This window comes from Diplotaxodon limnothrissa, linkage group LG7 (genome assembly GCF_057381915.1).
Source record: "Diplotaxodon limnothrissa isolate DT_005_m linkage group LG7, D_limnothrissa_male_GT1.1, whole genome shotgun sequence".
NCBI classification, from domain to species: domain Eukaryota; kingdom Metazoa; phylum Chordata; class Actinopteri; order Cichliformes; family Cichlidae; genus Diplotaxodon; species Diplotaxodon limnothrissa.
In genome coordinates, this window is record NC_140602.1 from 30,643,720 (window position 1) to 30,657,598 (window position 13,879).

The 13,879-nt window shown below is 46.9% G+C and overlaps 2 protein-coding genes across 2 annotated transcripts in view; both read left to right on the forward strand.

Moving 5' to 3' along the window:
• LOC146628517 (uncharacterized) overlaps nucleotides 1-3,223 on the forward strand; it is a 171,512-nt gene extending 168,289 nt beyond the window's left edge. Inside the window, exons 3-5 of the mRNA XM_085359587.1 lie at nucleotides 2,353-2,698; nucleotides 2,803-2,929; nucleotides 3,166-3,223. Coding sequence (XP_085215713.1) covers nucleotides 2,353-2,698; nucleotides 2,803-2,929; nucleotides 3,166-3,223 — 531 coding nt within the window. The remainder of the gene's footprint in view (nucleotides 1-2,352; nucleotides 2,699-2,802; nucleotides 2,930-3,165) is intronic.
• LOC146628524 (uncharacterized) lies at nucleotides 838-2,028 on the forward strand (the record flags this gene model as incomplete). The annotated part of the gene is made up of 1 exon (XM_085358905.1): nucleotides 838-2,028. A coding segment is annotated over exon 1 (1,191 nt), but the record flags the coding sequence as incomplete, so codon positions are not given.
• Nucleotides 3,224-13,879: the final 10,656 nt, after the last annotated feature.

Genomic DNA, 13,879 nt, shown 5'->3' on the forward strand with positions numbered 1-13,879 from the left:
CCAAACCAACTTCCTTCCAAGCCAAAGACTAGAAAATATGGTGAAGCATCTTCCCTTTGGCTTCACCTGTACAAGTGCCAAAGTAGGTCTCCCCTGCAGAATTGGTTTTCCCTTCATCAGGAGCAGCGCTGGGCTCTCCAAATCACAGACAAACTGTCAGGGTCCTGGGACTGGGCGACCCAGGATCCCTGGGCAGTCATGGACCTGTGTATTATTATTATGTATTTTTGGTGTCGTTTCTCCTTCTCTGTGCGTGTACATATGTGTGTTTCTCTGTGCTGTGTTAGTCTGTGTCCCACTCATATGTTTAGGCGAGGTATGGGTGTGTATGTCTGCGGGTGTGCCTGGAGGATGGAGCTCGGCCACCTGCAGGCCTGAGGGGTGTGGCCCTGCGGAGGGACTGGCCACACCCGAAGCCACACACCTGCCGCTGATCAGGGCTCGTCGGGGGAGCTACTTAGGAGAGTGTTGGAGCTCCCACCGACGCGGGATCATTGAGTTATCGTACCAAGTTAGTGTGTCAGCATATGTCTGTGTTGTTCGTATATGCCCGCCGAGGGTTAGTGTTGACGGCTGCCTCTATGGTTTCCCTGCAGGAGGAAGAGTGGTCCAGAAAGGCAGCACGCACGGGGTGTGCGGAAACACAACAGCGGGGAGCACGAGCACGAGCACAGACGTCGGAGGGAAGCACGCACACGGGGTTCAAGGGAGCAACGGGGAGTTATTGTGTTTACAGTTTTTCACTGTGAATAAAGAGCACTGTTTGCATCGCAGAGTCTGCGTTTTGGGTCCTCCTTTCCCCACATCCCCACGGTCTGCCAGCCAGACCGTGACAGAATGATCCCGCCAACCACCATGGACCCAGCAAACTCAGGAGTTGCCACGGAGGAGAGATCGCTCACGCAGCTATGGGATTACTGCCGGAGCGTAATCCAGGCTGTAGACCCACCCAAGAGACATATACAGGTAGTGTTCTTTGACAATTATCTCTCATCCACTACCTTCACCACGAACATTCTGGACATTAACAAACTTAGGCACCTGGTCGCTAGTTTAAGGGAGAGCTCGAGTTTTGAACTATTTGGCTTGGGTGGTCCGAGCATGGACAGTTCGGCTGCTCTCCTAGAGACTCTAGCCGCTTGGTTTTTCACGCGTCGGCGGAGGGCTTTCCCGTCGGTGCTCGCGGCACATTCGTTTGATCCGCCGTTACGGAAGGCATGCCGTACTCTCTACCATCATCCCATTACGCCTCAACCCACTCCTGCGGTTTCAGCCCAGTCAGCTGGCAACGGACCAACAGCGCTCATCACCGCAGTGAGTAAACCCGACTCGTTTGTGTCTATTAATCATGTCATTGAAAATCACAACCCAGATGAACAGCAGAAGACTGTTTCCATACACCCGGCCCCGCCTTCACGGAGGAGAAGGCGTCCTCGCAAGCAGCGTTCAACCACATCCACACTCACTCCTGTGCTGGTCGAAGACTCAGGACCAGCGGCTCTGGATGCCACAGTGAGTAAAATGGACTCTGCCGGTGTTATAAATTCCCTTTCTGTAAACATAAAAATAGAAACTGTTTGCTGTACCTCCAAAGACCCAGCAAATATTCCCTCTGAGACTGTAAGCTGGGAGCTAGGGAGTTCCGAGCATACAGACCCAAATGACTTTTTGGCTCAGTCTGGCCGCATGGAGACGGAGGTTCTCCCCAGGGCTTCCCCAGAGACCGAACTGGAGGTCTCAGTTGCCTCTGGACCCCTGGAATTTGTTGGGCCAGCTGTAACATTTTCATCCTCTCCACCCTTCATAGTAGCCATCTCACCCTCACCTCAGCCTGCTGCCCAGCTGGTGGCTCAGTCTTCAGTCCTGTCAGCCTCTCACCGTCATCCTCAGTTGGAGGTCGATATGCCGGCCGGACCACCTCTGCCATCATTTCACCCATCTGTCCCTGCATCGCTGTCCAGTCTACCGGGAGTGGCTGCCACACCATCGTCGCCTCCGGATCATCCATCTGTGGCTGAAGCGCAGCCGTCAACTCATCCGCCTGCAGTCACCCCTCAGCCGTCTGCTTCACTGGCCGCTACCTCACCACCCGCACCTGCCCTGCCCGAGTGGGAGCTCTGCGGGCCCCAGTGGGTGCTCAGCGAACGGGAGGAGCTCGCGCTGCCGGAGCAGGAGCTCGCGCTGCCAGCCGAGGAGGAGCTCGCGCTGCCAGCCGAGGAGGAGCTCGCGCTGCCAGCCAAGGAGGAGCTCGGCGAGCCGGAGGAGCTCGCGCTGCCAGCCGAGGAGGAGCTCAGCGAGCGGGAGCCGGAGCTCAGCGAGCCGCCAGCCGAGGAGCAGCTCAGCGAGCCGGAGGAGCTCAGCGAGCGGGAGGAGCCCGCGTCGCCAGCTGTGGAGCTCAGCGAGCCGGAGGAGCTCAGCGAGCAGGAGCAGCTCAGCGAGCCGGAGGAGCTCAGCATGCCCGAGCGGGAGCTCAGCGAGCCGGAGGAGCTCGGCGAGCCGGAGGAGCACTGTGAGCCGGAGCAGCCCAGCGAGCTAATGCCGGAGGAGCTCAGCGAGCCGGAGGAGCTCAGCATGCCCGAGCAGGAGCTCAGCGAGCCGGAGGAGCTCAGCATGCCCGAGCAGGAGCTCAGTGAGCCGGAGGAGCTCAGCATGCCCGAGCAGGAGCTCAGCATGCCCGAGCAGGAGAGCCGGAGCAGGAGCAGCTCAGCGAGCCGGAGCAGGAGCAGCTCAGCGAGCAGGAGCAGCTCAGCGAACCACCAGCAGAGGAGCTCGGCGAGCGGAAGGAACAACCGGCGCTGCCAGCAGCCGAGGAGGAGCTCTCGCTGCCAGCAGCCGAGGAGGGACCCGCTCAGCCGGAGCCGGAGATCAGCGGACCGGAGGGACCTCCACGTCTAGCGCGGCCTCCTCGCCATCTACGTCCGGTGCGTCCACGTCAGCGATCGGCGCGTCATGGACCTGGTGCCACGCCTCGCTGTTGCTCACCGGAGCAGCGCCGCCGCCACCGGACCCGTGGCAGGCCACCAGAACCGTTCCGCCACCACCGGACCCGTGGCAGGCCGCCGGAGGAGCAGCGCCGCCGCCACCGGACCCGTGGCAGGCCGCCGGAGGAGCAGCGCCGCTGCCACCGGACCCGTGGCAGGCCCCCTGAACTGTTTTGCTGCTGCTGCCGGACCCGGGGCCGTCCGCCGGAGCTGCTACGTCGCCGCCGTTGGGCTCGAGGTAGGCCCCCTGAACTCTTTTGTTATGTTGATGGGCCGCCTGAGACTGTTTTGTGGCGTTTTTTCTTTTTGTTGCTCCGCTGCGGGATGCGCGGTCGGACTCTGGGACTGTGACCTTGGGGGGGTTGTTTTCTTCGGGGGTTTTTGCTTGTTTTGGTTCTGCCCTCCGTCCTGGACCTCCCGCCGCCCGCCCTGGGTTGGTTGTACTGTTTTTGGTTTGTGCTTTTGGGTCGTCGGGAGCCGACCCTTAGAGGGGGGGTACTGTCAGGGTCCTGGGACTGGGCGACCCAGGATCCCTGGGCAGTCATGGACCTGTGTATTATTATTATGTATTTTTGGTGTCGTTTCTCCTTCTCTGTGCGTGTACATATGTGTGTTTCTCTGTGCTGTGTTAGTCTGTGTCCCACTCATATGTTTAGGCGAGGTATGGGTGTGTATGTCTGCGGGTGTGCCTGGAGGATGGAGCTCGGCCACCTGCAGGCCTGAGGGGTGTGGCCCTGCGGAGGGACTGGCCACACCCGAAGCCACACACCTGCCGCTGATCAGGGCTCGTCGGGGGAGCTACTTAGGAGAGTCTTGGAGCTCCCACCGACGCGGGATCATTGAGTTATCGTACCAAGTTAGTGTGTCAGCATATGTCTGTGTTGTTCGTATATGCCCGCCGAGGGTTAGTGTTGACGGCTGCTTCTATGGTTTCCCTGCAGGAGGAAGAGTGGTCCAGAAAGGCAGCACGCACGGGGTGTGCGGAAACACAACAGTGGGGAGCACGAGCACGAGCACAGACGTCGGAGGGAAGCACGCACACGGGGTTCAAGGGAGCAACGGGGAGTTATTGTGTTTACAGTTTTTCACTGTGAATAAAGAGCACTGTTTGCATCGCAGAGTCTGCGTTTTGGGTCCTCCTTTCCCCACATCCCCACGGTCTGCCAGCCAGACCGTGACACAAACAGTATCCCACATTGTTGATTTTTAGTTCACAAACACTTGTTGTAATGACTAACTACTCCTGAACTTTTGGAGATGTTAGCTCTTATACTGTATATGAGACACATTTTTAGCTTCTAATATTAGAGATCCTGCCACTGGCTTTGGGCTGTGCAGGGCTTTCCCTCTTCCGGAAGATGATTGAATAAAGAATTATAAATGTTTTGACCACTCTGAGTCGGGTTTTCTCTGTTCTATCATGGGGATCAAAGAATCGGGTTTAATAATGGGTAAGCCGTGAGTACTCAGACTGAACTGAGTACTCAGCTTCTCTACAATCTTCCCATATGGCGTTAAATAAACACATGGTTTCATTGACCAGATTGATGGCATTGTACATTTTGAAACCCGTGAACCCCTTCCTACCTGGGATAAACAGATTGTAGAGAAGCTCACGGCTTTGCAATGGGAAATAGATAGACCCGGTGACCAGTGATGGACATTAAGAACAACTGCAAAATTGGTGCACTTGTCTGCACTAACTCAAACAATCATCTCCCTCACTCATGCAGCTCAGGAACAACAAATTCTTGTCCCTGATGACGGGACTATGTTTAGTCTCTTTCAAGTACACCTGCATTGGCTGAAGACTGTTGACTTTTGCTTAACCGGGTGAAGGACACTCTCTCTCAAGTTGAACACAGGATACACACACATACACCTCGGATGCTTGCCCCTCGTCCGACGCGCATCTCTGCACTGGAACGCGTAGAGTTGCTGCCATGTGATGCTGCTGTCTGCATTGGCTTACTCTAACCCTGCTCACCCACCCCTGTTGCTTGTCACGTGTTTTCAGGGTGTTACGGTGTGAAGATTCGTGTGCTTTTGTGCTGAGGAGTTTTTGTTTTCTGTTCTCATACTGATCCCCTATCAGGAGCTCAGTCTGAGTAGAGTTCTTTGGCAGCTCTGTTCATCTCTGCTCCCGTCAGCTTTACTCAGCTGCCTGCCCTCCTGCTACAGTTATTGCTCTTCACAGATTCCTTGCTCCTGAAACCCAGCAGCCTTACCCAGACCACCTACCTCCCCCCTGCCATTTCTCCGCCTTCAAAGATGTACTGAGACTCCTGGGTGCATTCCCTGAAGCCCATGCCTTTTCTCCATGCCCCTGAGTTAAAGCATTCCTGATGAAGATTTAGTTTCTCACATATTCAGTGTCATTGTGTTTTTCCCTGGTCATAGTTTCACTAGTTTTTAGCCTCACTGATCTTGTAGACCTTAGTTCATAGTTCACTGTCTAGTTGATTTTGCAATTTCATGTCTTCTAAATAAAATCTTGTTCATCACACTTTCTCGTGTGAGTCCTGCTTCTGAGTCCTTCTGTCTGTCGGCCTCGGCCGTGACACTGTCTGTGACTCATTATGAGTGCTTTTGTTTTTAAGGATGTTCAGATTATTTTCTGAGCACCAGTGGGACAAGTTCTCTACCTCCACGCTGTATACTGTCCCATCTCCATCAGAAATTAGCCCAACCACAGTGGTGTCATCGGCATACTGGTCTATAACGTTGGGTGGGTGGGTTGGTGTACAGTCATAGGTGTACAGGGCTTACAGCAGGGGTGTCAAACTCAAATACACAGTGGGCCAAAATTCAAAACTGGAACAAGGTCGCGGGCTAACATTAATGTTTACTGAAAAAAAAATCTTCCTCCAGATTTAAGAATGAATCTCTTCTTATGGACTTGTTGGGATTCAGAGATTCTTTTATTGCTACCATATAATTTGCCTTATGAAGAATGTATTAATAACATGTTTCACAGTATCATTTATCGGTAATATTTCCTACAGGGTTTGTATTGCATTGAATATGTCTGTCATCACATTGACCTTTCTATTTTTACAGGTTGAGTTCATTCTATACACAATGCATAAATGTGCTTGGTTAGAGTTGATGTTCCATTCTAGAAGGTTTTAAGCTTCACTGGTGAGAGTGTCCAGATGATACATGCTGAGGGGAGATGAGAACATAGCAGGTTAATTGCATGCATGCTTACAATACACATATTAATCTAGTAGCAGGTTTGAGTGAAGGCCTAAGCGTCTTCTGCTTCAGTTTGAGACTGGCTGCAAAGTACTCTACTTAGGGATTAATGACAAGGGTCCATCATTAGCTCTCAGAGATGCTAAGACCTGAAGTTATTACCTTAAAAGGCAAGTAATGTAGAAAGGAGAAGTTATATGTCGGTGTAAGGTTATATGTATGTGATGTACCCTTGTCTGCACGAATTGAACTTTTGCCCGTCTGTCACCATGTATTTTTGAACTGCATTGACGTAGGTGTGATATTTTGTCCTATAAAACCAGAACCCAATGTATTCTTGTCAGAGCAACCCATTCCGTATGCTGACGGTTGGTTGTTCTCCTGTGATAATAAAACTCATCGTTTGATTGCACTTTTCCGGAGCCTCCGTCGTTTGTTGTCTGGTCTAAAGTTGATCGATCTCGCAACAGACTCAAACAAGTTTTGCTGAAAAACTGAATATGGAACAAGCAAAGCTCAATACTAAACAATATATATATTAGCTGTATAATACCAGTAGGCCAGCTCTAATAATAATTTAGTATTGGCTTTGCGGGCCAAATGTAATTAGGCTGCGGACCAAATTTGGCCCGCGGGCCAGAGTTTGACACTAATGGCTTACAGTAAGGGACTGAGAATGCAGCCCTGTGGGGATCCAGTGCTGAGTGACAATTGGGGGGAGATTAAGATGGCTTTGATCAGGTGGCAGGGGGACCTGAAGGTGGTCCAGTTTGGTGGTGAGGATGTCTGGGTTTATGGTGGTGAACATTTAGCTGTAGTCCATGCTCACATAGCTCTTCTTGTTCTTCAGATGGTTCAGTGCTCTGTGAAGGATGATGGTGATGGCATCCTCCATGCTCAATAAGCAAACTGGTGGGGGTCAAGGGAGGGGGGTAGACATTCTCTGATTTGTTGAGACACTATCTGCTATCCACTATCCGTGTGCTGTACAATCCCATAGTAGATTACAATGTCATTAAACTAGTTATTAAACTTCTCATCGCCGTGTCTGGAAAGTGTGAATAAAGTTCATTGTGGTATCTGGGACTCAACAGGTGCAATGATGTCACTGTGGAGTTAAGAAATCTTTTACAGAGGGGATCTACATACACTCTTCCTAAACCTCTGAAATCCTTACCACAGCTATGGGAACTCATGATGTCATTGTAGAAGGTTAATGGTGTTTACTGGTCTTTCAAATTCATTAGATCCAAAGCCTAATTTTATCTCATGACGGATATAAACACATAATATCACTTCAAGATGGTGGAAGATAGGAGAATTTTTGAAAGCAGCAATCCCAGAATAGGTTATTGTCATTGGCCGTTTTACTTCTTTTCACCGACTAACTAGTCTGACACTGTTTGTTGCAGACAGACTGTTCATACTATTAACCAGCTCCATTATGTGTTACAAGTCTATATTTCATAATTTTGTATCTTTGGTGAAATAGTCCACTTTTTCTAATAGTAGAAACCCAATCATTTTGAATGGGGAGCAATGCCTCTCTCTCAGCTGTGGATTAGTGGCAGAGTTACCACTCACTCTCCTCAGCCTTGTGTGGTGAAGGTTGTGAGTTTAAATGCAGCATGAAGTTTTTTTTTCAACATCACATTTAGTCTATATTGCATATTTACACTTCAACACACTTTTCAAAAATATTGTTTTCCTCCTCATAATCTCAGAAAGAAAACAAAAGGATTCCTACTACAGAGGGACAGCCTTACTGCGACAATGGAAATGTCCCTGATTTTCTCTATAAATACACAGACTAGTTGTCACATATTATGAAAAGATGATAGCAAACATGGGTTTACCTGAACAGGTTATGTCAAACATGCTGGTAGGTGGCAGTTCCCAAGACACTGCACATTGCCCCAGAGGAGATCGAGACAGAAGACAGTCCCGACTGATCCACCACGTTGTTGGTCTACTCGAGGCATCCTCTCTTCTTCCAACAGAAACAGGAAAGCCACAGTCCAGATGTTCACAGACAACAGCTGCTTCCTTCCGAGTCCATGAATCGCCCTTCACTGCTCTCCACTCTCCCTGATGTTTCAGCTCCAGTATTCCTGCACAGCGACTGGCTCCTCCCACAAGCTTGAAATCATCAGACTCTGAATAGAAAAGGAATTTATGTCTGAAAATATTAAAATCAAACTTGGTAGATTCTGCTCCAGCAATTCTTTAAATCTCTTTTTTTCTCTTCTTACCTGTAGACTTCTCTTCAGCCTGGGCTCCTGAGGAGGACATGAGAGAAAACTCATGAACATAAAGAGCAATTCTGAGTGGAGATCAGTCGAGGACAGAACAAACATGCCAGTATACTTTATGTTTTGTCAGTGTGCATGTGAATTAAGGATCTGAAAACACAGCTCACTGTACAAATGAAAACACCACAATTAATGATTTTTGAAAATCAACAAAAGAAAAAATGTTCTTTGCCACATTTATTGAACACCCACAAACGTGCAGGTTCAACAAAAACAAAGAAAGCAAGAAGCGTGTCCAGCATGTCTGCCTTCAGCACAGAGGCCGACAGAGACAACACGTTTGAAAAACATCGTCATGAATTCCCCCTTACTCTTAGCAACTATTCGGTGCTTTAAGTTCAAATTCCAGCATGTGTTCTTTCATGCTGATTGTTGATGCATTAACGCAACAGGTGTGTGTGTTTATTGGTGGACTTCGTAAAAGTGGAAGAAAGAATGAAAAAAAAACCCTGTCACCCTGTATTTGAAGCTAACACTTTATTGCACTTTTCACTCCCTGCGTTAACATATGGTTCTGGTAATCCAATCCTAAGTGGACATCCAATAGAGGTGTGAATTCACCCAAGGTGTACTCAGCATTAAGGATGGGTACCAAGCACTGGTATTAAACTGGTAGAAAACTTGTTAGTATTGATAAGCACAGAGAAAATCACTGCTGCTTTCAATCATAGTTCCACAATAGATCATTTTAACACTGCTGTTAAAACCTTTATCTAATAACAAACAATTCAGGAATCCAGATTAATTGGCAACAAGAGGGCTGTGTGTGTGTGTGTGTGTGTGTGTGTGTGTGTGTGTGTGTGTGTGTGTGTGTGTGTGTACTGCCCTCTTATTTATCAGAGCACATGTTATGCAACCAGTTTAGTCATAGACTGCAGTCTTAGGACATCATTTCATTCACCATTCCATCAGTTTGTACAGAACCTGGGGCGAAGGCATTCTCCTTTGTGGCCCTGTCGTCATGGAATACATTGATAGATAGATAGATAGATAGATAGATAGATAGATAGATAGATAGATAGATAGATAGATAGATAGATAGATAGATAGATAGATAGATAGATAGAAGGATTTAAAGCTCTCTGAACTGATTTCACTTGCAGACTTCGAAAACGTTCAAATGTTTTTTTGAAATCATCACTGGTTACTTGTTGTTGTCTTTGATATGACTGTGTACATTAGACAAATGTAGCTATTTTATTGTTTCTTTTATTGTTGTAATTTTAATATTTGTCTGGAAGAGGTCTCTCTTCTAAATGAGACACTGAGTCTCAATGGGACTACCTGTATAAACAAAGGTTAAATTTAAAAAAAATGTCTGTCTTGATAGCTGTCCCTCCCTGAGCCTGGTTCTGTTGGAGGTTTCTTCCTGTTAAAAGGGAGTTTTCCTTCCTACTGTTGACAAAGCACTTGCTCATAGGGGTCCGTATGATTCTTGGGGTTTTCTCTGTTTTCTTTGCCTTGAGGCGACTATTTTTGTGACTCAATATAATAAAATTCAGTAAAATTGAACTGAATTTAAAAAAGCTGGAACAGGGTTAACACAAGGTTGGAAATATAAGTGGTATTTAAACGAAAATCTTAAAATGCTACATTTTCTTAGTTTGAACATTTGATTCGTTTTCTATATGCTCTATTATGATTAAAATATTAATTAACACATTTTGCAAATTATTGCATTCTGTTTTCACATTGTTCTAACTTTTTTAAATTATTTAGTAAACATCTTATCATGTTTTAATTAAAGTAACTGTTCTGTAGCTGAGAACTTCCTCTTAGCTCTCTTACCTGAGCATTTTAGATCCAGTGCATGTGAATATATATATATATATGTGTGATACTGCACAGCCGCTCGGGGATCCAGAATTAATACAGTCAAAACTCATCTCCCACACATATCCAAGTTGATGTTTGTTTTTTAAAGAAACAACAGAGCCACAGTCCAGATATTGACAGAAAAGTCTGGCTTCATTTGGTGCCAAGCTTTTAACAATGAGCGGTCTCCATTCTCCCAGCTTAAACTCCAGAATACCTGAACAGCGACTGGCTCCTCCCACTAACCTGAAATAATCAGGCTCTGAACAGAAAGCAGAGAGTCATCAGTAAAAGAATAAAGTGAGTTTGAACCACATCAAAGCTGCAGCTCCTCTTCTACCTGAGCAGGTGAGTCCAACAGCTTTGCCAGGTGAGCAGCTGTTTCTAGCTGAGCCTGAGCTTCTACAGTCCAGGAGAGCAGACTCATGGCCTCCACACTGGAGCCTCCACTTCTCCATAGAGCGCCCCCTGTTGTCCATGCTATATACATAAGCATGGACAACAATACAGCGCAGCAGCAGCACAGTGCATCAAAAACACATATAATATGATACAAGTCCATAGCTGCTCAGGGACCCTGGGTCGCTCAGATCCAGGTACCTAACAAGAAAGAGAGACACTGGGGAGCAAAATGCTTGGGAGTGGTGCAAAAGGACTTGGTCTGAGTGTAGAGTCCATGTGTGAGTGGCCTGAGGGTTACTCAGACTATGGCTCAGATTAGTGAGGTGGTGGGCAGGGGTGGGGTGTTTGGGGATAGTGTTTGTTAGCAGTCAGAATGGCTCAGGGGAAAAAGCTGTTAGTGAGTCTGCAGGTGTGGGTTCTGATTGACATAAGGCACCAAACAGGAGGCAGCGGATCAAACAGGTGGTGGGCGGGGTGCAAGGGGTCACCTGTGATGGCCCTGGTTTTCCTAAGATAGGAGGATCTGGAAATGGCCTCCAGGGGTGGCAGAGGGCAGCAACTTTTTTCTGGGCAGTGTTAATTAGCACCAGAGGGACAAGTTCTTGACCTCCACCCTGTACACTGTTTCATCTCAGCGATGAGCCCAACCACAATGATGTCAATTCAATTCAATTCAATTTTATACAGCACCAAATCACAACAACAGTTGCATCAAGGCACATTGTATTGTAAGGTAGACCCTACAATAATACATGCAGAGAAAAACCCAACAATCAAATGACCCAAATTGGCGACAGTGGGAGGGAAAAACTCCCTTTTAACAGGAAGACAAATCCAGCAGAAACAGGATCAGGGAGGGGCAGCCATCTGCCGTTGGCATACTTGATGATGATGTTGGTTGGGTGGGTTGGTGTGAAGTCATTAGTGTACTGGGTGTAGAGTAGGACAGCGGTCCCCAACTCCCGGGCCTCGGACCGGTACCGGTCCGTGAGTCGTTTGGTACCGGGCCGCGAGAGTTGAGGCTCAGGTGTGAAATGTATGGTTTTCAGGGTTTTTATCGGTTTTCAGCGTTATTTTGTTATCGTTTTTATCGTTAACTCGGTTTTCCTGGGTCTTTTCACATGTGTTATTAATAAATCTTCTTTTTTTCGGTACCGGTACTAGTTTTATTCTGTTGTATTTATCCGCGACACCTTAAAGGCCGGTCCGTGAACATATTGTCGGGCATAAACCGGTCCGTCGCGCAAAAAAGGTTGGAGACCGCTGGAGTAGGGGGCTGAGAACGCAGCCCTGTGGGGATCTGGTGTTGAGTGACAGTGGGGGCAAGAGCTGGGGGGCCAAGTCAGATAGCACCATGATCTGACCAGAGTTAAACTGCCACCTTTTAAAGAGATGCCCAATGTGAAAGACTCTGTGTGGGTGAGGAGAAACTGATGAAGTTCAGAGTCCAGAGAACACCTGAAGATCTGTTTTTTGATGATAGCTTGATGCTGGTGGTGGTTGTTTCAAGGCACCACGAGTGCGGGTATTATCGGTGGAATTGTTGCAAAGCAGAAAATTCTGTTTGCTGAAATAGTCCCCTTTTTCTAATAGTAGAAACCCAATCATTTTGAATGGGGAGCAATGCCTCTATTTGTGAGTTCAAATGCAGCATGAGATTTTTTTTTCACAACCATATTTTTATTTTTATTGCAAATTACACTGCAACACACTTTTCAGAAATCTTTTTTTTCTCCTCATCTCAGAAAGGAAATTAGAAATTTTTTCCATGAACAAACAGATTCATACATTCATACATGCAGAGGAACAGCTTTACTAGAAATGTCTCTGAATTTTTCCAGATATTACACAGACTAGTTGTCACATGTTATGAAAAGATGATAGCAAAAATGGTTTTACCTGAACAGGTATGTCAAAAGATGCTGGTAGGTGACAGTTCGCAAGTTCCAGTATTCCTGCACAGCGACTGGCTCTTCCCAAGCCTGACATTATCAGACTCTGAACAGAAAAGGAATTTATGTCTGAAAATATTAAAATCAAACTTAGTAGATTCTGCTCCAGCAATTCTTTAAATCTCTTTTTCTTCTTCTTACCTGTAGACTTCTCTTCAGCCTGGACTCCTGAGGAGGACATGAGAGAAAACTCATGAACATAAAGAGCAATTCTGACTGGAGATCAGTCGAGGACAGAACCAACATGTCAGTGTGCGTGTGAGATGAGAATCTGAAAACACAGATCATTTTACAAATGAAGACAACACAATTAAACGATTTATGAAATAAACAAGAAAAGTTGTTCACAAAAAAAAGTTACATACTTAGAAGTGTCATATATTTTTACCTTGTACAACAGGTAGGTGTATAAGACTGCTGAACACCTGGATTACACAGTTTTTAGGGGAGTCTTTGGAAACTTACAGAGATCAGTCTAAATAAAGTTTAAATAAAGACAGAACAAACAGGTTGACATTTAATGACAAATTCACATTAATTATGTTATTGTGCACTTTTTTTATTATTACTGTAAGTGTTTATATGAATATTTAATGTGAAAAGGTTTACCTACAGACCAACCTGGTGTGATCTTACCAGGAGGCTTGTTGGAGGTGCTTTGACCTGTGCTGTGTAGAAGAGATGAAACACAATGTTTGCTCTTGCAGAGGAATCAGCAGCATTTCTGGATGAGCTTCACATACAGCTCCTTCTTTGCATGATGGAGCTCCAGCCTGCATTTGTGGATGGCAAAGTGAACTGTTTTCACAGAGATGGATTCACATGACAGGATCATTCCTGTTTTTGAAGCAGTGCTGCCTGAGGGACCGAAGATTTTTTTTCTGGAGTTTTTTTGTGTGTCAGCTAAAAAAGTAATATAAAGAAGTGTTAAGCTCCATGCAGGTGAACACATAAATACACAGCAGTGACCCATCTAACCATCTGTGAGCCATGTGAGCTTATAAAACACGTCATCATGATTGTATCGACTCACAAAAAACACAAACTGTCATTGAATGACTGGGAAGCCGTACCTTACACCTGAAAAATACAACTGTAGTTCTCAAGGAAACTACCAAGAAGGATTTTGGTCTATCCTCTGGACAGAGGCTAGATGATATGGAGACTTCATGATAGAACAAGGAAGTGCAAGAACGTATTTAAAGTGGGATAGTCAGGG